Consider the following 21,923-nt stretch of genomic DNA (forward strand, 5'->3'; position numbering starts at 1 on the left):
GTTCCACGGGGTGCGGTGCAGGCACCATGGCTGTCGGTTATGTCTGTTAGACACACACTCAAGTCCTGATGTACAGATATTCATTGAAAATGCTCCAGCAAGATAAAAGCCACTGTGTGTGGGGGGGGGGGGGAGGGGGGCTGAGTGGCTTCGCCAGTTAAGCGGCTGCCTTCAGCTCAGGTCATGATCTCATGCTTCATGGGTTCAAGCCCCACAGTGGGCTTTCTGCTTGGGCTTTCTGCTGTCTGTGCAGAGCCAACTTCAGATCCTCTGTCCCTCTTTTTCTCTGCCCCTCCCCCACTTGTTCTCTCTCTCTCAAAAATAAATAAAAATTTATTAAAAGCCACCGTGTGGGGCGGGGACGGTGCAGCAGCAGATGGCTGGCTGTCTTTGTGGGGTGACTGCACTCCTGTTGTTGTGTATGGTTAAAATTCTCCACGATACAAGGTAAAAATCCATCAGTGAATCAGTCAATAAACCAGACCACATTGGTCTGCAGAGGACCGTCCCGGGGCACCCACCACTCAGGGCACTCGCCACTGCAGAGTGAGGTGGCCAGCACCCAGCGTCTCCCCAGCCTCCCCATCCTCTGCAGCCACCACGCCCGGGTCATCTCCCCAACACATACCCACCTCAGCCGCTGGCACTGGCTGACCCCCACACTCTCCTCCCCCAGATCTTGGGCTCCCTTCTCCCTCTTCAGGTCTCGGAGGCCTGGCTCACTCACCAACCCCTCACAGTTGGAAGTTCCAGGGGGGACCACTTGGGGTGGCCGGGGCACTGTCGCCAGCTCAGTCCAGCGCATAGGGTGTGCCTTCCAACCTCCCAGCCGGCGCGGTCCCACCCTTCCCTGTTTCCTAGATGGCCGGCTCAGGCCCATCCCCCCAGCCCGTCCCCCTGGCCTCACCATCTCGAAGGAACGTGTCAGCGAAGTAGAGGCAGCGAACAACACCCGAGAGGGAGTCGTCGGCAGAGCGGGGCTCAATGCGGCGCTGCACGGGGGTCATCTCCACGTCATGGGGGCAGGCCTGCTCGGCCAGCTGTGCATTGGCCTCCTGCAACTGGAGGGGCACAGCCTCCAGAACTCCGCCTCCCCAACCCCCTCTGCTCCCATACAGCCTGGTGCCGACATCCCAGCACCTTCCCCCCCCCCCCCGGCTCATCCTGATCAGCAGGGCGGGGGGGGGGGGGATGGGAGGGGGGCCCAGGGGCTGGGGCTACTGAAGGGAACAGACACTTGGCTCTCGGAGCTGAGGCTCCACTGCTGTGCCTGGCCCCAGCAGGCAGAGAGGTGGCATCCGGGCAGCGCAGCCCCGCCTCACCTTGCTGTTGGCATTAGCGGCCCGCTTCTTGCCCGAGACTCGGCTTTTGCGGATGCGCCGGAAAGACTGGCGCAGAGACTTCTTGAGCGACTTCACCCGGGACAGCGGCCCTTCCATGGCCAGGGAGTCGTTGGGGTGCAGGGTGCACCTGGGGGCAGGCAGGTGCCAGTTGTGCCACGGAGCAGACTCCTGGAGCAGCCGCCGCGCTCCTGCCGGCCCCGTGGCTCAGGAAGCCGGAGCCCCTCTGCCCCTCGAACCCAGCAGCCGGGGGCGCTTAACACTCTACCAGCAGCACTTTTCATAAGGACAGAGCTGCCAGCGGGGAAGGCGGCTTTAAGGTCGCCCTACCTGCACCATGTCAGATCTCAGACGGGGAAACTGAGGCCCAAACAGGTGTGGGGAGACACCAAAGGTCTCACAGGAGGCTGGGGCCAGGTGCAAGTACAGCCCCCGCTCACCGGGCTCCGGGCCCACCACACACACACCTGGCCAGCACAGGGCTCTTGCGCTGGTAGTCGAAGAGGCCAAAGCCATGACTGGTACCGAAGGCCACGAGGCTCCACTCGGCATGGAGCGTGACAGCGGTGACAGCAGCTGGTGGCAGGCACTGAACCAGCACTCGGGGCTGGAAGCCAGCGGGCCACGGCAGTGGCCCTGTGCGCGGACTCAGCCGCTCGTGGCCCTTCCACGTGAAGCCCTCTCGGTCCTGGAGGAGGTCCACACTGGCCACGCTGACCGCCTGTTCTGATGGCACATCACTTAGCTCCAGCACCAGCACCTGAAAACACAGCCATGGCAGGGTGGGGGAGGGGTCAGTGTGGAGGACAGGACTACCCGGGCCCCACCTGAGCCTGCAAAGCCACCATTAGGCCAGTCCCAGTACTGTCTCTCGTTTACCCGCTTAACAAGCACTCACTGAAAGCCTCGTGTATACCAGGGCCTTCAATGAGCACTGGGGAACACAATGGTGACCAAGACCAGCTGTTCCTTGCCTTCCAGGAGCACAATATCCCACCCCTGCAAGTCTCTCTCCCTTTAGCAATGAGCATACATTGAGCACCTTCTGCATACTGCACGAGTGAGAGGGGAACAGCAGTCACCAAGACCCGCTGGCCTTTGGAGCAAAGCACCCCCCACTAGCCTGTCTCCCATTTAACGGTAATTACCCACTGAGCCCCATATACCGTGTTGAGTGCTGGGGCACGGCAGCGACCCAGACCAGCTGGTCCCCACTCTCAGTGCTCACCTAACACCCGTGCTCCCGCCCCTGGTGTGGTTCCCGGCGGCCAGAGCTTGGACTCCAGGCCTCCTAGAGATTCCACCTCCCTGGCTGGCCTCACCGCAGCCAGCCCCACCTGCAGCCCCATTCCCATCTCCGGGCTTTTGCCCACGTGCGTCCCCCACCACTCCACTAGACCCTCTAGGTCAGGCCCACCTCCTCCAGAAAGCCCTCTGAGACCCCAAGCCTGGGGCACCTCCGCCTTACCTGGCCTGCAGTGCCAGCCACCACCATCTGGGCTGTGTACTTGCAGAGCGCCACCTTCTGCACGCCGAGCCGAGGATCGTCGCTGTAGGGGTCAAAGCAGCCCACCTGCAGGGCGGGATGGAGCGATGACATGGGGCAGAGCTGGGACCCGGCTCCCCAGGGCCGGGGCAGGGCCTACCTTGCGAAAGGGCGGCCAGTCGTCCTCAGCGGCCTGGGCCAGGCTGTCAGCGTGCTCGCAGTCTGTCTGGAAGAGGCCAGCTGTGCTGAGCTTGTAGAGCGGCCGCAAGGCCACACCAGATGCATCCCAGAAGCGCACGGTGCCGTCCTCGTGGCTGTAGGGAAGGCAACATCAGGCCCACCCCGGGTCCCCGTGCACCACCCCCATCCCGCTCATCCAGTGACCACGCGCTGACCACCTACTACATATGCCAAGCACTGACCAGACTCCCACTGCACACAGCAAACAGGAGGCATCTACTATATAGAGCAAACACATCTTGAGTGCCTACAGTATGCCAGACCACATGCACCGGGGCCCCTCAAACAGGGTGAGAAGGTATGGAAATAATCACCAGTGTGGCGAGCAGGAGATGACAGAGGAGATAATGCAGGGAACAGAGGACTACGGGCGCATCCAGAAAAAGCGATGGGGAGTTAGCCACAGAGCAGAAGGATCATGAGGCATGAGGCAGCCATGTAGGCAGAGCAGCAGGAAGCCTGGGGAGGCTAGGAGGAAGCAGGGAGGGGAAGCGGGGGGCAGGAACAGACAAATCTGGGGTGCAGCCTCAGGACACAGCTGCAGAGCCCACGTCAGGGACCTTTGGGCGGTGGTGGGAGCCCAGAGCCAGGGCGAGAAAAGGTGTGTGAGTCTCTGGGGCTGGTTGGGATACCTCCAAAAGCTGTGAAAGCCATGATTAGGAGCTCTCAAGCAGGATAGGGGACACTGGAGTCAGAGGCCTGAGGGTCCCAGCACAGGCAGGGGCAGGGCAGGAAGTTGGGGCCTGAGTCACTGGGCACGTCAGCGCCCGCCAGGCCCAGACTGGGCTCTCTAGCACCTGCCCTGGGCAGATGAGCGTGGGCCAGCCCAGATTTTCCGGTCCCAGGGCAGGCCGGGTGGGTGGAGCTCAATTCTAGACCAAAAGGCAGGGCAGGGCGGGGCCTTTAACCAGGGCCTAGGGAGGCTTCGTCCCAATCCACCCTGCAGGAGAGGGGAATGGCCTGGTCCCACCAGGGCTGGGGCCTGAGTCACCGGGCAGGTCAGTACCCACCATCCCAGGATGGGCTCTCCTGCACCTGCATGGGCCCAAATACACACGCGTACACACACACATACACACACGCACACGTCACACCTGTGCTTGGCCATGGAACACATGTGTCTGCCTACCCAGTCAGCAGTAGCCCCCGCTGTGATGGCTCCTGGGCCAGGTTCCGGCCCCCGGTGATGGGCCAGCTCTGGGAGAGGGAGGCAGAGATGTGGAAGCGGAAGGTCAGGACAAACACCTTCTCTCCTCACCTTCAGCATGGCACCCGGGGCCCAAGCTGCCTGAATTCCCCGTGTACACCTGCTACATCCCCACCTCTGGGCCTATGCCTGCAACACCCTCCCTCCCCATGTCCCCGCCCCTGCAGGAGGCCCTGGGCACACACCGAGGCGCTGGAGGCAGGCTGGGGGCTCTGCTGCTCGCCGGCGCTCACAATGCGGGCCCACAGCTTGGCGGGGACGTTGGCGACATGTGCCGAGCAGGTGATAGCAGACGAGTGCAGCGGGGCCAGGTAGGGGGCAGGCACAGCAGGCCAGCCAGGCGTTTGCAGGTCGAGCACCACCAGCTCCTCTTCGAGCAACACAGCCAGGGCCTGGGGCTCGTCGAACTCTGCGGGGCGAGGGCTGGGTGAGCAGAGCCACGGGGCGGGGGTGGGGGGGCACAGGGCATGGGGTGGGGAGGGCAGGGCACACACCGTCCTCGGGCCGTGTGCTGTGCACCGTGAAGAAGTCGATGATGCGGGAGGTGAAGTCCAGCGTCACCAGAGTCTCAGCCCGGAGCACACTCACACAGTGGCGGTCACCGTAGCTGGCGCGGGGCATGCCTCCACTAAAGATGATGAAGTGGTCCCTGCACGGCAGGCGGGGAGCCACGTGAGCCACCCAGACCCCAAGGTGCACACTGCCCGACCCAGAACAGGACATCCCTGTGCCCCAGAGCCCACCCTCCTCCCCCCTGCAGACACAGCCCCCAACCCACATCTGAGAACCAGCTCCCCACCTACCCAGATGCACAGTTTCGCCACAGAATCTTGTTAATGGCTTTGCAGGGGAAGGGGCCTGGAGGGGTGGGACAGTGTCGGGCTCATTCGCTCACAGGGACCAGAAGGGCCCCAGGTCACATTTCTCCAAGCTTCTCCCGTTCCTGCTCTGCCTCCATCATCCTGGCCTCACAGCTGCTTCCTGACCCCGAGGGGAAGGCCCACTGCCCAACCGTGCCCCCCAGCAACTTCACCTTCGAGGACGTGGCTCGGCATGGCATCTCACACAAGGCCTCCTGGGTACCCCCACCAAGGCCGGGCAGCCCCAAGTGCCTGAGCTCGGGGTCCCCAGTCAACCCCACGCTCAGGTGGCAGGGCTGCCCTCAGCCTCCCCGGCACTCACCGTAGGGCGTGGTGGCTACCGTGGGCTGTGTCACAGGGGAGCCGCCGGCACCCGCAGACCAGACAGCGTAGCTGCCGTCACTGTGCGAGCTGACCAGCGTGTTGCCGCTGCGCTCCCAGCACAGGCTCTCCAGCTGCTGCAGGGGGGGGGGGGGGGGGGGGGGCAGTGTGAGCAGGGCCCTAAGCAGAGGGCCCCGGCTGCAGGTGCCGGCCTCCCTCACACACCTGGTTCCCCAGGAAGACACGGTCCGCGCACTGCGCCGCCCTGTTCCAGATGACCAGCAGGCCCCGGCTGTAGCCGATGAGGATCTTGGTGGGGTCCCGCAGGTGTCCTTGGAGTGACTCCACGGGGCCCAGCGCCTTCCCACACCGGTAGTCATCTGGCACGCTGCAGAGGGGCGCAGGTGAGCCGGCAGGAGCACCACCCGGGCGTGGAGAGGCTACTGGGAGGTCCGCCTGCCTCTTACCTTCGAAGAACGTCGTCCGGGGCAAGAGTCTGCCCCTCGAGCAGCGTCAAGGTGGGCACATCCAGGAAGAAGACGCTGCCGCCCTCGGTGCCCAGGGCCGCCAGGTCACCGGCTGCCAACAGCAAGACCACCGTGACACGGGCGAGGCTGAGCGGGCCACTGCAAGGGATGAGGGGAGTGGGTGAGGGCGCAAGCCCGTCCGCCCGCTGAGGAGTGGTGTGGAGGGGGCTGGGCTGCTACTGGCAGCTCATTATGGACCCTCTGCGCTCATAGAGGCCGGATTATCGAGTGGGCTGGCTGGCGCACTGGGAAGGCGAAGGTGGTGGCTGCGGGCATCACAATTAGCTCACTCAATTATTCATCAGGATGTTGGGAAGGAGAGGGATAAAAATAGGCTCCTCGGGTCTTGGAGACGGGCTCCCGACCCCTCCCCCTCACTAGGAAGGAAGGTAGGAACCAGGCCAGTGCCTGGGCCAGGACCAAGGGCTCTAGGACACACACAACCCTCCTGAGCCTCACCCAGGAACCCTGTCGCCAGCCTCAAGATGTCTCCCTGACTTTGCAGGAGGGCCCCAGATGGGACCTGGCCTGCAGAGGATGGGAGACCCCAGAAGCCCACCCCCGTGTGAGGGTGTCACCCAGCCCCCAGAAGGAGCAGGACAACTCTGTTTCAGCAGGGCCAGACCGAGAGGCCCCTTACACTCTCACTGGGGGTCTATCTAGGCCCACTCCACTGACCCCTGGAGCATCCTGCTGGCACCTCATACAGCCTGGGACAATGCTCCTTGCCCCCCGGGTGCCCTTTCACCCATGTACATTATCACCCATCGCCCCCTCCAAACTGTTAAAGGCCCCAGCGGTCCCCAGAGCATGGACACTACCTGCTCACCTCAGACTTGGCCAGAGCCCCCTATTTCACACCCGCAAAATCCACAGGGCACATCTCTCCGGGCCCCGGGCCCAGCCCCAGGTACCCTGCCACCCCGTACCCTAGCTTGAGGGAGGCTTCCTACCCCCACAGCACCTTTGCAAGGCTGGCTTCCACAACCTCCCCCGGGCTCCCCCTCCCACCCCCTGCGCCCAGCAGCTGGTCCCCAGCCAAGTCCTCCGGTACCTGGCACAGTCAAAGCCCGGCCGACTGGGTGGCTGGAAGCTGAGTGCTTCCTCCAGGTGGGCGCAGCCATTGTGGTGGACGATCTCCCAGAGATGCAGGCTGCTGTCGTCCAACAGGGTCAGGAGGCGGCCCTGGTGGATGAGCAGAGACCAAGACTGGGCTGGCCTGGGATGGGGAGGGCATGGGGGCCACGGGAGCCAGTGAGGGTGGAGGCTCACCTGGCCAGGCAGGAAGTGCATCTGGGTAACGGTGGCCGTGTCTCGGTGTAGGCCGGTAAACTCCACGCCAGGTGCACCGTAGCTGAGAGCACAGGTCAAGGGCAGAAGCAGATACGGGAGATCCTCCTTTCTGAGAACGGTTCCAACGGGCCCCAACCAGGCCTGCCTATCCAGAAGCCCTCCAAGGTCCAGATGGGACCCCTCCCTGAAGAAGCACTGTCCTATCCCCCCAAGATATCCCCAGGCTCAGCGTGCAGGCTCCACTCTGCTCCTGCAAGTCAGTTACTTCCTCATCCGTAAAAGGGGCTAGTGAGTCCCACTCCCACCTTGTAGGGCTGATGCAGGGCAAGTGAGAATAAAGACATACCCAACACAACTGGCCCAGGCCCGGCAGGCAGCCAGGGTTCTGCCCTGTGTTAGCCGTGTGCGTGTGTCTGTGTACGTAAGAGCTGGGCCCCCCAGGTTCGGATCATACAGGCAGAGACGCCAGGCCAAGCCTGGGCACGGAAGTCTGGAGCAGAGGAGAGTCCAGGCTGCCTCTTCCCACAGCTCCAGGCCAACCTCCGGCTATGGGCAAGGAAACCAACCTCCCTCTGGGGCACGCAGCCAGCAGCCCCCACTGTGACCAGGGAGAGGCCTCAGCCTGCCCATTTCACAGACAATCCGCAGAGGCTTAGACTGGGTGACCCGCTTCAAGTGTCTGGTGTCAGTGCCAGAGTCACAGCAACACCAGTCGGGCAGGGCCGAGGGGGCCCCAGGAGGGAGGGTTAGGGAGGGGTCAGCGTTGCCCAGCAACGACGCAGGAGCCGGTTGCTTTGGAGCTAGAGTTGGGATTCCCTGCAGGAGCCAGGAGAACACAGAAGAGGGGACAAAAGAGAGGGCAGGAGCGCTGGGCGGGAACCAGGGTTGCCAAGGAGACGGGCCACCCTTGAGGGGGAGGGGTGGCTTCTGTGGCCAGCCTCAGTTTCCCGACCCAGGGCTGGGAGCTAGGGTAGACTGGGGGAAGGACTGAGGGGACAGAGGAGGGCCCCAGCTTCCTCCGGGGATGTCTTCTCGCCAGTACATCAGGTTCTTTGTGAGCGGGAGGAGCCTGTGCGTGAGACCACGGAGCGACAGCTCAAGTGGCCAACAGAGTCGCGTGGAGCAGGGCACTGAGAAGAAGAAAGGGCTTCGGGACCACAATATACCTGTGAGGCAGGCCAGCACCACAAGGAGTGGGAGCTGGCCAGGAAGTGCATGCCCCCTCCAGGGCAGGTGGGGACTTGGGGGCACGGGGTCCAGGCACTGCCCCCTCCCCACCCCCTTCCCTGCCCCACCAGTGCCTCAGGGGCCCACGGGAGAGGAAGGGCATCCTGGCCCAGCCACACTCCCTGGAGAAGGCAAACTCACAGACCACAGGCCCAGACGCCCACCCAGCCCTGGGGTGGGAAGACCCCCATCCCCACCCTGCCTCCTTCCAGGCACTGACTCATCTTCTGCCAACCAGTGTCCCCAACGAGGGTACTGAGAGCCAGAGGGTCCCAAGAGGAAGGGTGAGGGTGGGCACCCCTCACCGAGCCGCCTCCAGCCAGACCCCACACCTCTGTCTCCCCACCCAAGGGGCTTCCCCGAGGGCAGTGGGGGTGGGGTTCTCCATGGCAGGCAAGGAGCATTCAGCTGCCTGCTTGCCCCCACCCCACCCCCACCCTGCGCTTGCAGGAAAATGCCCGCTTTGTGCGGCTCACACGGCCCATTGTGCAGCCGCCAGCATCCAGGTGGGGGCCGCGCCGCGCTCACCATGCTGAGCCTGGCACTGCCCCCAGCCCCTCAGCCGAACACACGTGTCTTCACATTGGCATACGTGTGTGCCCAGTCACCAGGGCAAGGCCCACTGTGTAACCCTGGCCCACTCAACACCTTTGCTGGGTACCGTGCGTGGTTAGCCTCCTGGCCTGGTGTCCCCAGTCAATTAATTGCTGGAACGACGCTAGGGTCGCCTAGGTAACTGGCTGGCTGAAATGCAGCGATGGACAGCTGTGACCACTGCAAGCAGACCCCATCCCCACCCCCCCCAACCATCTCCGCAAGGAAGAGTCTCAGGGCAGAAGCCACACCACCAACCTCCGCCAGGATCGAGGCGCCTACTGCGGCCTCCCAGGCCAGCCCCCCTGCCCCCCCACCCGGCCCAAGGAGCCCACAGGAGCTTCCGAAGGGCCCTGAAGGCCTCAGTTCCCAAAGGATACATCTTGACGGCCCCAGACCTGGTGCCGATGGCCATGATGCGAAGCTCCGGGTCAAAGGCCAGGGCGCTGGGCTGGTTGGGGAAGCCATGCTCCACGGTCTGCGGGGGAGGGGAGGGCAGTGGCATTGGCACAGGCACAGGCACGGCCGCCCCTGGCCCACCTGAGTCCCACCCCAAGGCAGCCTCCAGACTATGGCAGCCGCAGACCAGGACTGGAGCTGGTCCGTCTGAGCTCTGTGCCTCAGTGGCCTCAACTCTGAAACAGGTGTTCGCGTGTCCCGTCCACACCGCAGAGGCCCTCCCCCTGCCAAGCCCCTGTCTTTCTCAATACCCGTCTCCGGCCCGCTGTGTGCAGGGCTCTGGCAACAGAGAGAAACAGGACCAACGGGGTGCAGGCACAAAAGTCAACCCTACCTGTCCCCCAGAGCAGGGTTCTGCATCCCACTTTTAGCGGTGAGCCGCCATGCTGTCCGTAGTCTCATATGATGTCCCTGGCACTCCCCACAGGCCCCACATGGAGGTCGGAGGGCAACACCCAAGATCAGCTAGGTGGAGGCTCTTGACCCTCCCCCTCCCCCAGGGCCACTCCTCTTGGCAGGGCCAGTCCCCCCCGCACAGACCCCTGCCCACCAGGTTCTCGATCCTTCCTTCCACCCACTCGTGCTTTCCTCGGTTTTCCCACATCCACCAAGGAGCTCCTACTCATCCCCAGAGGCCCGGCTGGAGGGGCCCCCACCCACTGTCCTCAACACCAATGTGGGACACCGCATGTGGGTCCAGGTATCTCCTGACCACTGCCTCAGCAAGAAACACATTTCAGAAGAAACCCTGGTCCCCAGGCCTGTAGCCCCGGCCTCCACCAATCCAGACAGGGACTGAGCCCTTTATGCAGCCTGCATGGGCTCAGGCTAGTCACAGTACTCCCCAAGCCTCAGTTTCCCATCTGGGCACAAGAGGCAGTGCGCCCAACCTGAGGACAGAACAGTCCGTTTAGCTGGGGGGTAGAGGGGAGTGCTTCCCTTCCCTTCCCGCCCCCACGCTAGCATCACCACACGTTTGCTAGATCTGACCATCTGACCGTGTCTAGCCAGTCCCCACCCTCTGCTCAGGACCCTCTCCAAGCTCCCACCTCACCACCTGGCCCCTCCCCGTCCTCTTCTTCCCACTCTCCCCCAGCTCACTTGACTCCAGGCCCAATGGCTTTCTGCTCTCCTCCAATTTACTAGGCAGACTCCTGCCTCAGAACCTTTGCATCTACTGTCCCTCTGCCTGGAACGTGCTTCACCCAGCACTGCCCAAAGAGGGGTCCTTCCCTCCATTCAGGTCTCAGATCGGGAGTCAACTCCTCAGAGCCCTCCCTAAGCCACCCTGCTCTAGCAGCCTCCCTGTCCCCACACTCCACACCCTCAGCCTACTTTATCTACAGCACTGGCTGTTATCCAAGCTACTGCACGTTTTACTCTTTTGCTTTGGCTTTTCACTGTCTCCCCCACAAGTACATGAGCATCCTGAGTGAAGAGGCACTTGTCCCTTCTGGTCACTGTGGTGTCCCCCATACCTAGAAGGGGGCCCTGCACACAGTAGGAGCTCAGTATCTGTTAAACTGACATAGAGTGGACATCCCACAGGCACCTTGTGGGCAGGGCGGGGATTTGGATGTGAGACCAAGTCCAAAGTCCAGGCTTGCTTCTGACTCCCCTGCCATCGCTTGGGAATGTGGGACCTATTTATTCTCTAGTGATCACCTACCACCTCCTCTTGTGACCAAGCCCCTTGCCCCAAACCACACCCCTCCCGCCAATGCTGCCCACTCAGAATGGGGCCTCACTCTCCTTAGCAGGGAGCCCTCGGCTTCTACCAACCCAGGGCCAGCCAAGCGGAGCCAAGCCTCTCCACCACCTCTCCTCTTCACACCCGACTCAAGGAAGTGACACCTTAACACATGCCTGTCGCCACCATCATTCTCTCGCCTCCCAGGGCTTCGCCCTCATAGCCACCCAGCATAGGAAGGGGGCCATCCGGGAGACCCTGGGCACCAGCCTCCCCTCTGGGCCCCTCAGGCCCCTGGCAAGTGCTCAGCTGCCAAGTCTGAAGGTCCTGGCAGCCTCCCCATCACCAGGAAACCTTGCCTGCCCTGAGAGACATTCCCACCTCAGCCACTGCAGGTCCAGTCACCCCAGAGCGTTCTCCTGGACGAGAGTGTCCTTGAGTCTGGCCCAGGACCACAGCAGTCCCTCCAAAAATCCCTGCCCCTCAAGGCTAAAGTCAAATCCTGTCGACAAGGGGACACAAGGACAAAGTGCCCCAACTCGCTCTGTGACTTTGACAAGTCAGACGTCACCCCTCTCTGAACCTCGATTTTCTCACCTGTGTGACGGGGATAACAACTCTAATCCCCAAGAGCAGTGAAGGGCTGTGCATCAGAGGTTTGGAGTAAAACTGAGGCCAGAAGCAACACCCCAGGAGAAGTTAACAAGGCAAAGGTTGGGGCCTGGATCTACCACACATCAGAGCAAGGGTGGGAGGAGGTGGGGGCTGCAGGCAGCCCCTTTCCCATGGCCCCTCTTGCCCTACCTGGGAAAAGAAAGGAAGGAGCAACCTTCCACCCCCTCACCTCCACCTTGGCTCAAAGGCAGGTCAGCTGGCCCATGTGATACAGGGAGCCAGAGCCCACAACCAGGTGGCTCCATTTCACAGCAAGGGAAACTGAGGCCCCACACACTGAAGGGTAGTTGAGTACAAAGCCAGGCATCTTCCTTGGAGACCCCAGCAGCACAGGGCAGGTCAGAGCCCCACAAGGCAGAGCCTAGGGCCTTGGGGGAAGGAAGGAGAGGAACATGGAAGGGATTTCCCAGCCCCACCCCCCAACATCTGCCTCTCCTCCTCACCCCTCCCCACTGGCCTGGGTGCAAAAGAAAAACAAACTGGGGCCCTGGGCTGCCCTCAGGGCTGAGCAGGGGCTCCGAGAGCCCCCAAAGGAAGAGAAATAACGAGACAGAGAGTGAGAGTCGGAGTGAGAGTTCTAGAGACCGCACAGGGACACATGCAGGCAGACACACACGCAAGAAAAGACCGGCAAAGACTCACAGATGCAGAGACAGAGAGATGAAGGGAGACAGAGAAGAGGTACCCAGAGATACACAGGGACAGAGGTAGAGGCACCCCCCACTCCCCGGACACACAGGCATAGGCTGAGGATAGGGAGGCGATCACAGGCAGAGACAGGGACAGAGACCCAGAGACAGGCAAAGAGTCGTACAGAGACAGAGACACACAGACCCAGGTAGACAGAGACCTGCAGAGCCAGGGCCAGTGAGGCCCACAGAGACCCGGACAAGCTGACTCGGAAAGTCAGCGAGAGACCCAGACCCACCCAGAGTCCGAGAGTGGAGCAGGGAAAGAGGCGAGAAGCGGGGCCCGAAGAGGGGCGCGCGTCCCGGCCCCCGCGCCCCGCCCCAGCTGGGCGCCCCCTCCCCCCGAGCCCGACGTGGCTCCGGCCCCCGGGCCCCCGGCTTGGGCCCCCGGCCCGCCCCCTCCTGCCCAGCCCGAACCGCCGCCACCGCCGCCGCACCTTGTTGAAGGCGAAGAGCTCCTGCTTGAGCTTCTCGCGCTGCGGGTCGGCGCCCTGCCGCCGGAACCGAAACTTCATCATCTTGCGTCCGGCTGCCGGCGCCGCGCCCGCCGCCGCCGCCGCCGCCCGCAGGATGCGCCGCGCGGCCCCGCCGGTCCTGGGGCGCGGGCGGGGCGCCAGGCAGCCCGGGCGCGGGCGCGCGGGGCGGGGCCTGCACGGAGGCGGGCGCAGAGCGCAACCGATGTGCTGCCCGACCAATAGGTGTGCCCATACGCCGCCCGCCCCGCCCCTGCGGGCCAGACAATGGGGGAAGACTGGGCCCCCGGGTTCGGCAGGGCTCGCGAAGGTACTCTCGCCGAGCATGCGCTGCGGTGTGGGGCCTGCCGGGACTTGTAGTCCTTGAGCCAGGCCTCCTGCGTGGGCGGCTGGGGACGAGCTTTGGAGGGGGCCGGCTAGTGTTCCCGAACTTGGAGGAGGCGTTTTCCTTCCTCCAACGAGGAGCGACGCGCTTACTCGGGTAATGAGGCAGACCCGTCCCGAAAGCCAGGAGAGTTCTGACTGGGGCAATTCCCTGACCCCCTCAGCCTCAGTTTCCCCATCTACGCTATGGTCTAGTGATTGCCAAGTTATATTTACAGTTTCACGGGACACCGCTTTGTACCCCAGTGGGCCAGAACACCTCCCCCGCCATGCTTTTACCCTGGCTGGGTGGTCAGTCAGGAATGCCCTCCTCAGCGCCTAGCCCCTGGGGAACTCCTACACATCCTTCAGCATCCAAACTCCAAGGCTACGTGCGGCAGCACCGGATCCTTAGGAGGGCCGTCAGGTAAAGACAGGGGCAGGTAAGCAAGAGGCCCTTCCTCAGGAGTGACATTTGGGACGATCCTGAGATTGGATTTGGGCTGTTCCGAGATGGGGGAAGGGCCTCCCCTGCACAGGGAACAGTGTATAAACAAAGCTGCACCCCGCCTCCACTCTCAGAGGGACAATCGGCCTGTCCCCACCCACCTCCCAGGCCGCCTTTTCTCATCTGGACGATGGCCTCAAGGCTGAACCTTTCCTTCCAAGGCTGAGGATCATAGGTTGCCCGGGGCTCAGGGCTGGGCCGAACGGAGGAGTTCCCAGAAGCCCCGGTGGGGCAGGTGGACCCGGCCCCAACCCCAGCAGCCTGACTTTTGACCCTGAGGTAGCTGCCAAGCAACAGGGGCCTGGCCATCTCCCCCAGCACCGCTCGGCTCCCGCCCGCCCACGCCCTTGGGGCTGCATCTGGAAGAGGAGCTGGTGGGGGAGCAGCGAGGTGATCGGAACAACAAATCTTAGGAGCACCTACTCTGGTAGGCACTATTCCCAAGCCTTTCCTAGTTTCAAATGACTTCATACTCTCAACTTACGGGTGAGGGCGGAGGAAGCCGTATTCCCCACTTTACAGTTGAGGAAGCTAAGATAGATGGGCAAAGGCCAGGGGAGAGCTTTGACCCGAGCTGTGGGCAGAGCTGGCTGGACGGAAGGGTCAGATCCCTCCGGCCACTGCCCATCCCACCCCCAACACAGGCAGCTCAGGCAACTCAGAGGCCTGGGTTCTGGTCCCTGCCACCCTGCCACTGGCTGAGTGACAAGCCCTGAGCCCCAGTTGCCTCCTCTGCAAAACGAGAGCCTCACAAAGGGAAGCGTTGTCAATTTACAACCCCGGCATCATCACTTACAAGCTGTGTGGCCTGGAGCCAGTTACTTAAGCTCTCTGTGCCTGTTTCCTCACCTGTGAAAATGTGGAGACTATTAGTACCTACCTCAAAGGGTTGTTGTGAAGATGAATTGAATTAGGACTTGTAAAGCCCTTAGAAAGCTCCAGGCAGACAGGAAGAGCCATGTTGCGTGTTAGCAGTTCAGAGAGTTCTTGCTAATTGCTATCTGAGCTCTTCCCCTCTATCACCCTGGGCAAGTCCCTGCCCTCCTCAGTCTCCATCTTTCTGTCTTTGAAAGGGGACTTAGTCATCAGGCAGTAAGCAGCCCTGCCTCCCCACCACACCCCCAGCTCACAATTGCAGGGGGTGGGCGACCGGGCTGAGTGGAAACCGTGACCACCTTGTACCATGATGGGAGACGCACGGGGGCTGTGGGAGCCCAGAAGTGGCATCTGACCCAAGGAGGTGTCCTGGAGGGAGGGGGAAATTCAAGCTTGCCTGTAATGCATGAGGAGTTTCACAGGAAGAGAGACCTGGGGGTGGACAGAGAAGGGTCCCATGGCAAGGAGGCGTTCGTGGTGTCGGAACTCACCCCCATGCTTGTTAACGATGCAGATTCTAGGTCCCCCAGATGTGAATATGTGAATGCCCCTGGAGTGAGCCCCCAGAATGTGGATTTTAAAACAGCCCTTTCTCGGGTGACTCAAGCCCAGCTTGGCCTCATCTGATCAGTTTGAAGCGGGTTAAATGGGTACACGGAAGTACAAACGGGTAAACCGAGACTTGGGCAGACTTGCCCAGCCCATGAATGGCACCGGAGAAGGTACCATCCCAGGCTGGGAGGGTCTGGGGCACTAATGACTCTTTGTCTCTCCCCTCCCCCAAGAGCCTGGTTGGGAACAGGCCTGTGATTACTACAATAGCCCAAGGCAATAGGGCCAGGCCACTAGGCTCATCACTTGATGCAGGAAACAGGCTCAGGGGAGCCCAGGCAAGGGCTTGAGCACAGGATCTTCAATGATCTCAGGCACCCCCATACCTTCCTGGGAGCACTGAAGGGAAAGCAGTTTCCTCCTTTGGATCTCCCAGCTTCGGGTCAACCTCAGGCCAGGGGTGGATTGCTCCCTTCTAGGCATTTCCTGGGTGGGGTGGCCTCTCCCTTCTCCCGCCTCCTCCTAGGGCACTCCAGGGCCCTGGCCCAGCTCTAAAATGAGACTCCGGTCTGGCTTCAAACCCCAAGACATCTTGCTAACTGGATGACCCCAGGTAAGACACTTGTCCACCTTGGGCCTCCGTTTCCTCCTCTGTAAAATAGACTGTGGACTAAATGAGATGATTCAAAGTAGGAGTCAAGCATGGGGCAGGTTCTATACCTAGTGAGCCACCTGTTTTTAGGACTCTCCCTAGGACCCGCTGGCTGCCTCACTGTTCTTCAAATGTGCTGGATGTGCTTCTGCCTCAGGACCTTTGCAGTTACTGATTCCTTGCCTGGAACACTTTGCCCCCAGGTTTTCACTTAGCCAAACCCCTCACAAACAAGCCAGAAGTAAGTTACTTTTAACTTAAATGATATTTGCTCAAAGAAGCCTATTTCCCTTACTCCTGATGCCCTTCTCTGCCTGATGCTTCTGATGACCTCTTCCCACTCACTACCTATTTGACTTCTTTATGTGGATATTGTCTCCCCAGCCTGAGAATGAGCTCCCTAATACGGTCTTGGTGGTTTTTAATGCCATTGTTCATTGCTGTGTCCCCAGTACCCATAACAGTGCCTGGCACACAGTAGGTATTTAACACATTAAAACATACATATTTAAAAAGATCTGAAGCCATTAAGACAAAATGTTAATATGTGTGGTAGGTGCTCTTGTGGCTTCTCTGTTAGCTTAAGTGTTTTTCAGTGTGTTTGAAATATTTTATTAAAAATATAAAACACAGTGGGGCACCTGGGTGGCTCAGTCGGTTGAGTGTCTGACTTTGGCTCAGGTCATGATTTCGCAGTCGTGAGTTCAAGCCCCTCATCAGGTTCTGTGCTGATAGCTCAACTTAGAGCCTCCTTCTCTCTTTGCCTCTCCCCTGCTTGTGCTCTCTCTCTCTCTCAAAAATAAACATTAAAAAAATGTTTTTTTTTTGTTTTTTTGTTTTTTTTTAAAATTTTTTTTTTTCAACATTTATTTATTTTTGGGACAGAGAGAGACAGAGCATGAACAGGGGAGGGTCAGAGAGAGAGGGAGACACAGAATGGGAAACAGGCTCCAGGCTCTGAGCCATCAGCCCAGAGCCCGACGCAGGGCTCGAACTCACGGACCACGAGATCGTGACCTGGCTGAAGTCGGACGCTTAACCGACTGCGCCACCCAGGCGCCCCAAAAAATGTTTTTTAATATAAAACACAAATAATCATCATCCACATTGTTTAGGAGTCAAGTTCATAGGAAATGGTGGTGGACGGCATGTGGAGAAGCGGGTGGGTCAACAGGGGGATCCCCGAGCCAGGCTGGCGTGCATCAAGGACTTCCTCAGAGGCAGACGCCCCAATAAATGCCATATCTGTGTTTTATCTGCTTGTATCTTTGCAGCCACGCTGGAGGGAGGTACAAAGGAAGATCCCACTTTACAGACAGTAAATGGAAACTAAGGGTAGAGAAGTGACTTGCCCAAGGCCACCTAAGAAGGGAAGGAGGGAAGGGTGACATGGGAAAGCCCCAAAGGGAGGCAGAGTAGGGGCAGCGAGGGGGTGGGAGGAAAACCTGACTGAGGGAGGCAGGCCCTGCCTTCCAGGAGCTGGCCCAGATCCCGGCCGAGGCCACGACCCTCCTCTGCTGCCCAAACCACACACGCAGCTTCTTCCTGGCTGCTTCCCCCGGGGGCCAGGCAGCCCTAGGATTCCTGGAGTGGAGTGTGGGCTGGGGGTGGGCAGGGCCTGGGGTGGAAGGAAATGAGGGAGAAAAGCGGGTGGGGAGTCGACTGGGAGGTCACTGGGGAGTCTGGGCCCAGGGGTAGGAGAGGAGTGAGCACCTCATCCTTCATGGTGAATGAAGCTGGCTCTCAGGGTGTTCTTAGGGTTTAGATAGGCGAGAGGCCGGTGGATGTGGGGGCCCTCAGTGCCCAGAAGGTGAACAGTGTGCTGGGCCTCAGTGAAAGAAAGGCCAGACAGGAAGAATGGTGGAGCAGACCCAGCCTGTCCTCATTTTACAAGGGAAGATGCGGGCTCAAAGAGAAGTGACTGGTCTCTAGACCTCCAGCCAGTGGTCCTTCTCTGGATACAGGACTCAGCCCTGATGCTCCTGACACTCCCCCTGAGCCTAGATCCTGGGTTGTGCTTTTTTTTCCAGCTCCTACTGGGCCATAGGACCTGGTGATTCAGGTGCACCCGCCCCCTGCAGGGACTGTCAGGTTTGATGCTCCAGGTTGACACTGTCATAGGCCTATCTGTGCTTCATTCCTGTCTGTGGCCCCAAATTCTAATCCTGCCTCTGCTACTTCATTTTTCTAGGCCTCGGTTTACTCATCTGCAGAATGGGGGAAAATATTAATTGCTACCATTTATTAACACTGAGCATTTAGTCTGTGCCAGGCCCTGTAGTCGTTCATATAGTCCTATGTCCATTGTACAAAGGAAGAAACCAAGATCAGAGAGGTTAAGTAATCTTCCCAAAGTCACATAGCTAGTACGCAGCAGAGTTGGATTTGGGCCCAGGCCCCAAGTAAGGTATTAAAGGTTGTGGTGAGAATAAATTGGGACAGCTTGTAAAGGGCTGCACTCACAATGAGAGTCCAGGAAGAGGGAGGAGTTGGGTCCTAGTGTCCCAGCCTGGAGTGGAAGTGCTGGGACCACACAGCACACTCTGGACTGTGCTGAAGGAAGCCAGGGGTCTGGGGAGCCCAGAGGCAGCCCTGAGGAGACTGGATAGGGGGCCAGAGAAGGTAGCCCCCAGTGGAAGTTGCCCAAAGCAGAGGGCATTGGCACGTGCAAAGGTTCATGGGAACATACCCTGGTGGGTTGGGTCTCTCCTCCTCCACACACCAATTAACCCTGCCAAACAGGGCAGAAGCACTGAGGAACCTAAGTTCTTGCCTCTGGGGCCTTAGCTCCCCATCCAAGCCAAGGGACAGCTGTCCCCTGCTCCACTCTGAAGCACTGTCACCTAGATTCTGCTGCCACATTGTGGGCACAGGGAGAACTGCACCGGTGAGCACCCAGACACGTAGCTGGAGGACCCCTCACACCACCCAGTGGCTTCAACCCTGCCAGTAGGCCACAGCTCTTCAGTTTGGAGCCCCTTAATCTCTTGCTAATGCCAATGCCAATCTCTTAATGATTTCGACTTGTCCTCAACAACAGCAGCCTGAGGGATCCTAAGTCTGATCACGTCCTCTGCTCAAAACCCTCCCTTGGGAAGCCACTCACAAGAGCCAATTTTAAGTCAAATAAAATTTTTGGAATTTTTGTGATTCAGTTGTTAAGGTCATTATTGAGAATTATATAAAATCATGTTAAAAACAAAGGTAATATCCAGAACTGAGCAGTTCCTATTTTACAACATTCTGCCCATCTCTCTACACTTTCTTTTCCTTGCATCTGTTGTCTCTGTCTGGGGGAAATACTGTGCAATAGTGTGCTTCTTCTGTCCACCTCTTCACAACTCCATGTTCAATGACTTTATGTTGACAGCTTTCAATCAGCCACTACAGGAGTGTTTACACCATGGAAACTGGCAAACACCACAGATCAGGCTGGATTTGAGGACTTTCTAGACCAGTGCCATCCAATAGGGAGAGAATGCAAACCACATATGTAATTTCACATCTATGAGTAGCCAGATTTAAAACAGTAACAGGAAACAGGTGAAATTAAAGTGTATTTTATTTAACCCAGTATGTCCAAAATATTGTCATTTCAACATGTAATTAATATAAAGTAACTCAGGATTTATTTTACATTATTTTCATACTAACTTCAAATTCTGGTGTGTATTTGACACTTAAAGTACATCTCAGTTCAAACCAGCCACATTTCAAGTGTTCAACAAATTGTCCAGTGGCTGCTGTATTGGAGAGCACAGGTCTGGATTTAAGAAATCAATGGAGAAAATATTGATGATGGGGATTAAATTTTAATAGTGCTGAGGCTGAGAAATTTCAATCCAATTAATGTAATTTGTTCAAGGATGAGGAACCAGTAGGCCACGTTATCAAATTTAATGACAAACTTACTGGGAAGAGAGTGGTATAGTAGGCTGAACAGTGACCCCCAAAGATTTCGGGTCCTAATCCCTGGAACTTGCAAATTTTTGTACTTCACAGATGTGACTAAAGATTGTTACGTGGACAGGTTATTTTTGATTATCCAGGTGGGCCCCAAATCCAGTCATTAGTGTCCTAATGAGGGATAGGCAGAGTGGGATTTGGTACACACGGAAGGGGCAGCCACGTGACCACAGAGGCAGAGGCAGGAGTCCTGTGGCCACAATCCAGCAATGTCAACAGCCATCAGAAACTAACTGTTAGACGCAAGGACTAGAGTCTCCACCAGAAGGAGCATGGTTTGAATCGTGATCTCAGCCCAGTGACAGGGATTTTGGCTTTCAGACATTCAAACTGTAAGAAAATAAATTTCTGATGTTTTAGCCACCAAGTCTGTGGTAATTCGTTACAGGAGCCCTGGGAAACTAATATCAGCAGATGGGCTACAACTCCATTCGCCATATATCATGGTTGAATTACAACCACAAGTAGGCTACAAATACAAGAATTCAAAAAGATCAACAAAAGCATTCTGTGAAGAACACTTGGCTATGCAGAACTTATAGTGTACTGTATATCTTATTATTTGTATTTTCTATGCTATACCTCTTTTAGGTCAGCACAATTTAGAATAGCCCTGTGTGTGTGTGAGAGAGAGAGAGAGAGATACCAGATCTGTCTTGTATCCTCAGCACCCAACACAGAACCTTGCACATAGTAGGACACTGAAATGTTCTGAATGAATGAAGGAGACTTTGGGCCTCAATTTCCCCCCAGTTCAGTAGGGTTAGGGGAATGGAATGGGCTCCTCAGGAAGGCAGGGCTGGTGCCAGATGCTGTTAGAGCACCTACCATGGGCAAGACTGGGCTGGAGGCAGTCAGATTCAGGGAGTCAGGTACGGGGGACCCCCAAGGGCTTGGGGACTACTCAGAAAAATAGCTTAGTCTAGAGACAGGGTGTCTTGGAACTGCTGTGCAGAGACTGAAGCCAATGATACAGCAGGACCTGTTAGGGCTAGAGCCCCTTCCTGCAGCCTCTCCTGTCCCTCATTCCTGCACAGCAAAGGGCCTTTTTCCTTCAGGGACTAGAAAGAGCCCGAGTGTGGTTTTGTCACAGTTACAGTAGAGTCCCAGCTCCCCAGCCCTCCACATAAGCCCCCCATTTTTTGCCGGAGTCAGGGGCCTGGGCAGAAAGTGGAAGATGCCCTGCTTTGCCACATAGTCTGGAGGACTCTGAGCAAGTCCTTCTCCCTCTCAGCTCCACTGCCTCCTCTCTGGGGCAACCATGGCCCCGCCCACCCTGCCCAGTGGCTACCCCTGCAGGTCCAACTAGTCACAGACCATACGGAGGCTCTACCTCACTGTCCTTCATATCCTCTCACCAATTTGTAGGACTAAGCCCTAGCTGGTCACTTGCCCCCTCTAGATTCTCTCTTCTCTCTTAAATGGATAGTTAAGGGACTTGCCGGGTCTCTATTGCAAGAATTTGGCCAGACTGGTTTGGGCACTGGCAGTGCATGAGGGAGACTCCAGACTAAAGCTGACCAGAATCTGGCAGCCAGGACCGGGATCTGGAGGGACTAAAAACCCTCTGGGCCGAACCCCAGTCCACCTAAACACGTCAGCCTCATGCCTGTATCTGTATCCCACAATTCTGTAGTACATCTTGAAAGCAGGGACCAGAAGCGTTTTGCTTACTATTGCGGCCACAGGGAGAGCTTGGCCAAAATACAGAAGAACCCAAGAAGTGTTTAATGAGCAAAACCACTTGCCTACCTTTTACAAAGGCCAGGCTCTCCCCATGCTCACGTTGTCCCTCCTTCACTGGCACACAGCCTGTCTGATCACGCCCAGGAGGAAGGGCTTCAGAACTCAGCAAGGTGTGATCCTGGTTCCTGTAGGCCCACGGCGTCCTGGGCACCTGGACACACGGTCCATCCTCCTTGGAG

General features: G+C 58.6%; 1 protein-coding gene across 3 annotated transcripts in view; it reads right to left on the reverse strand.

Annotated features, from left to right (window-relative positions):
• Positions 1–13,205, reverse strand: part of LLGL1 (LLGL scribble cell polarity complex component 1) — a 17,857-nt gene extending 4,652 nt beyond the window's left edge. The window contains exons 1-16 of one of the 3 annotated variants that reach the window (XM_045044200.1): positions 13,046–13,205; positions 9,476–9,573; positions 7,254–7,335; positions 7,036–7,166; positions 5,922–6,080; positions 5,680–5,842; positions 5,456–5,588; positions 5,077–5,131; positions 4,768–4,922; positions 4,459–4,682; positions 4,196–4,263; positions 2,987–3,140; positions 2,809–2,913; positions 1,808–2,100; positions 1,323–1,470; positions 908–1,061 (exon numbers count right to left, since the gene is read on the reverse strand). In XM_045044200.1, coding sequence (XP_044900135.1) covers positions 908–1,061; positions 1,323–1,470; positions 1,808–2,100; positions 2,809–2,913; positions 2,987–3,140; positions 4,196–4,263; positions 4,459–4,682; positions 4,768–4,922; positions 5,077–5,131; positions 5,456–5,588; positions 5,680–5,842; positions 5,922–6,080; positions 7,036–7,166; positions 7,254–7,335; positions 9,476–9,573; positions 13,046–13,126 — 2,203 coding nt within the window. In that variant the 5' untranslated portion in view covers positions 13,127–13,205. Of the gene's footprint in view, positions 1–907; positions 1,062–1,322; positions 1,471–1,807; positions 2,101–2,808; positions 2,914–2,986; positions 3,141–4,195; positions 4,264–4,458; positions 4,683–4,767; positions 4,923–5,076; positions 5,132–5,455; positions 5,592–5,679; positions 5,843–5,921; positions 6,081–7,035; positions 7,167–7,253; positions 7,336–9,475; positions 9,574–9,888; positions 10,030–13,045 lie in introns of those variants that run through there. The other 2 variants (XM_011288818.4, XM_011288819.3) reach the window with 2 other exon arrangements.
• Between the last annotated feature and the right edge of the window lie 8,718 nt (positions 13,206–21,923).

The sequence above is a fragment of the Felis catus genome, chromosome E1 (assembly GCF_018350175.1).
Source record: "Felis catus isolate Fca126 chromosome E1, F.catus_Fca126_mat1.0, whole genome shotgun sequence".
Lineage (NCBI taxonomy): Eukaryota > Metazoa > Chordata > Mammalia > Carnivora > Felidae > Felis > Felis catus.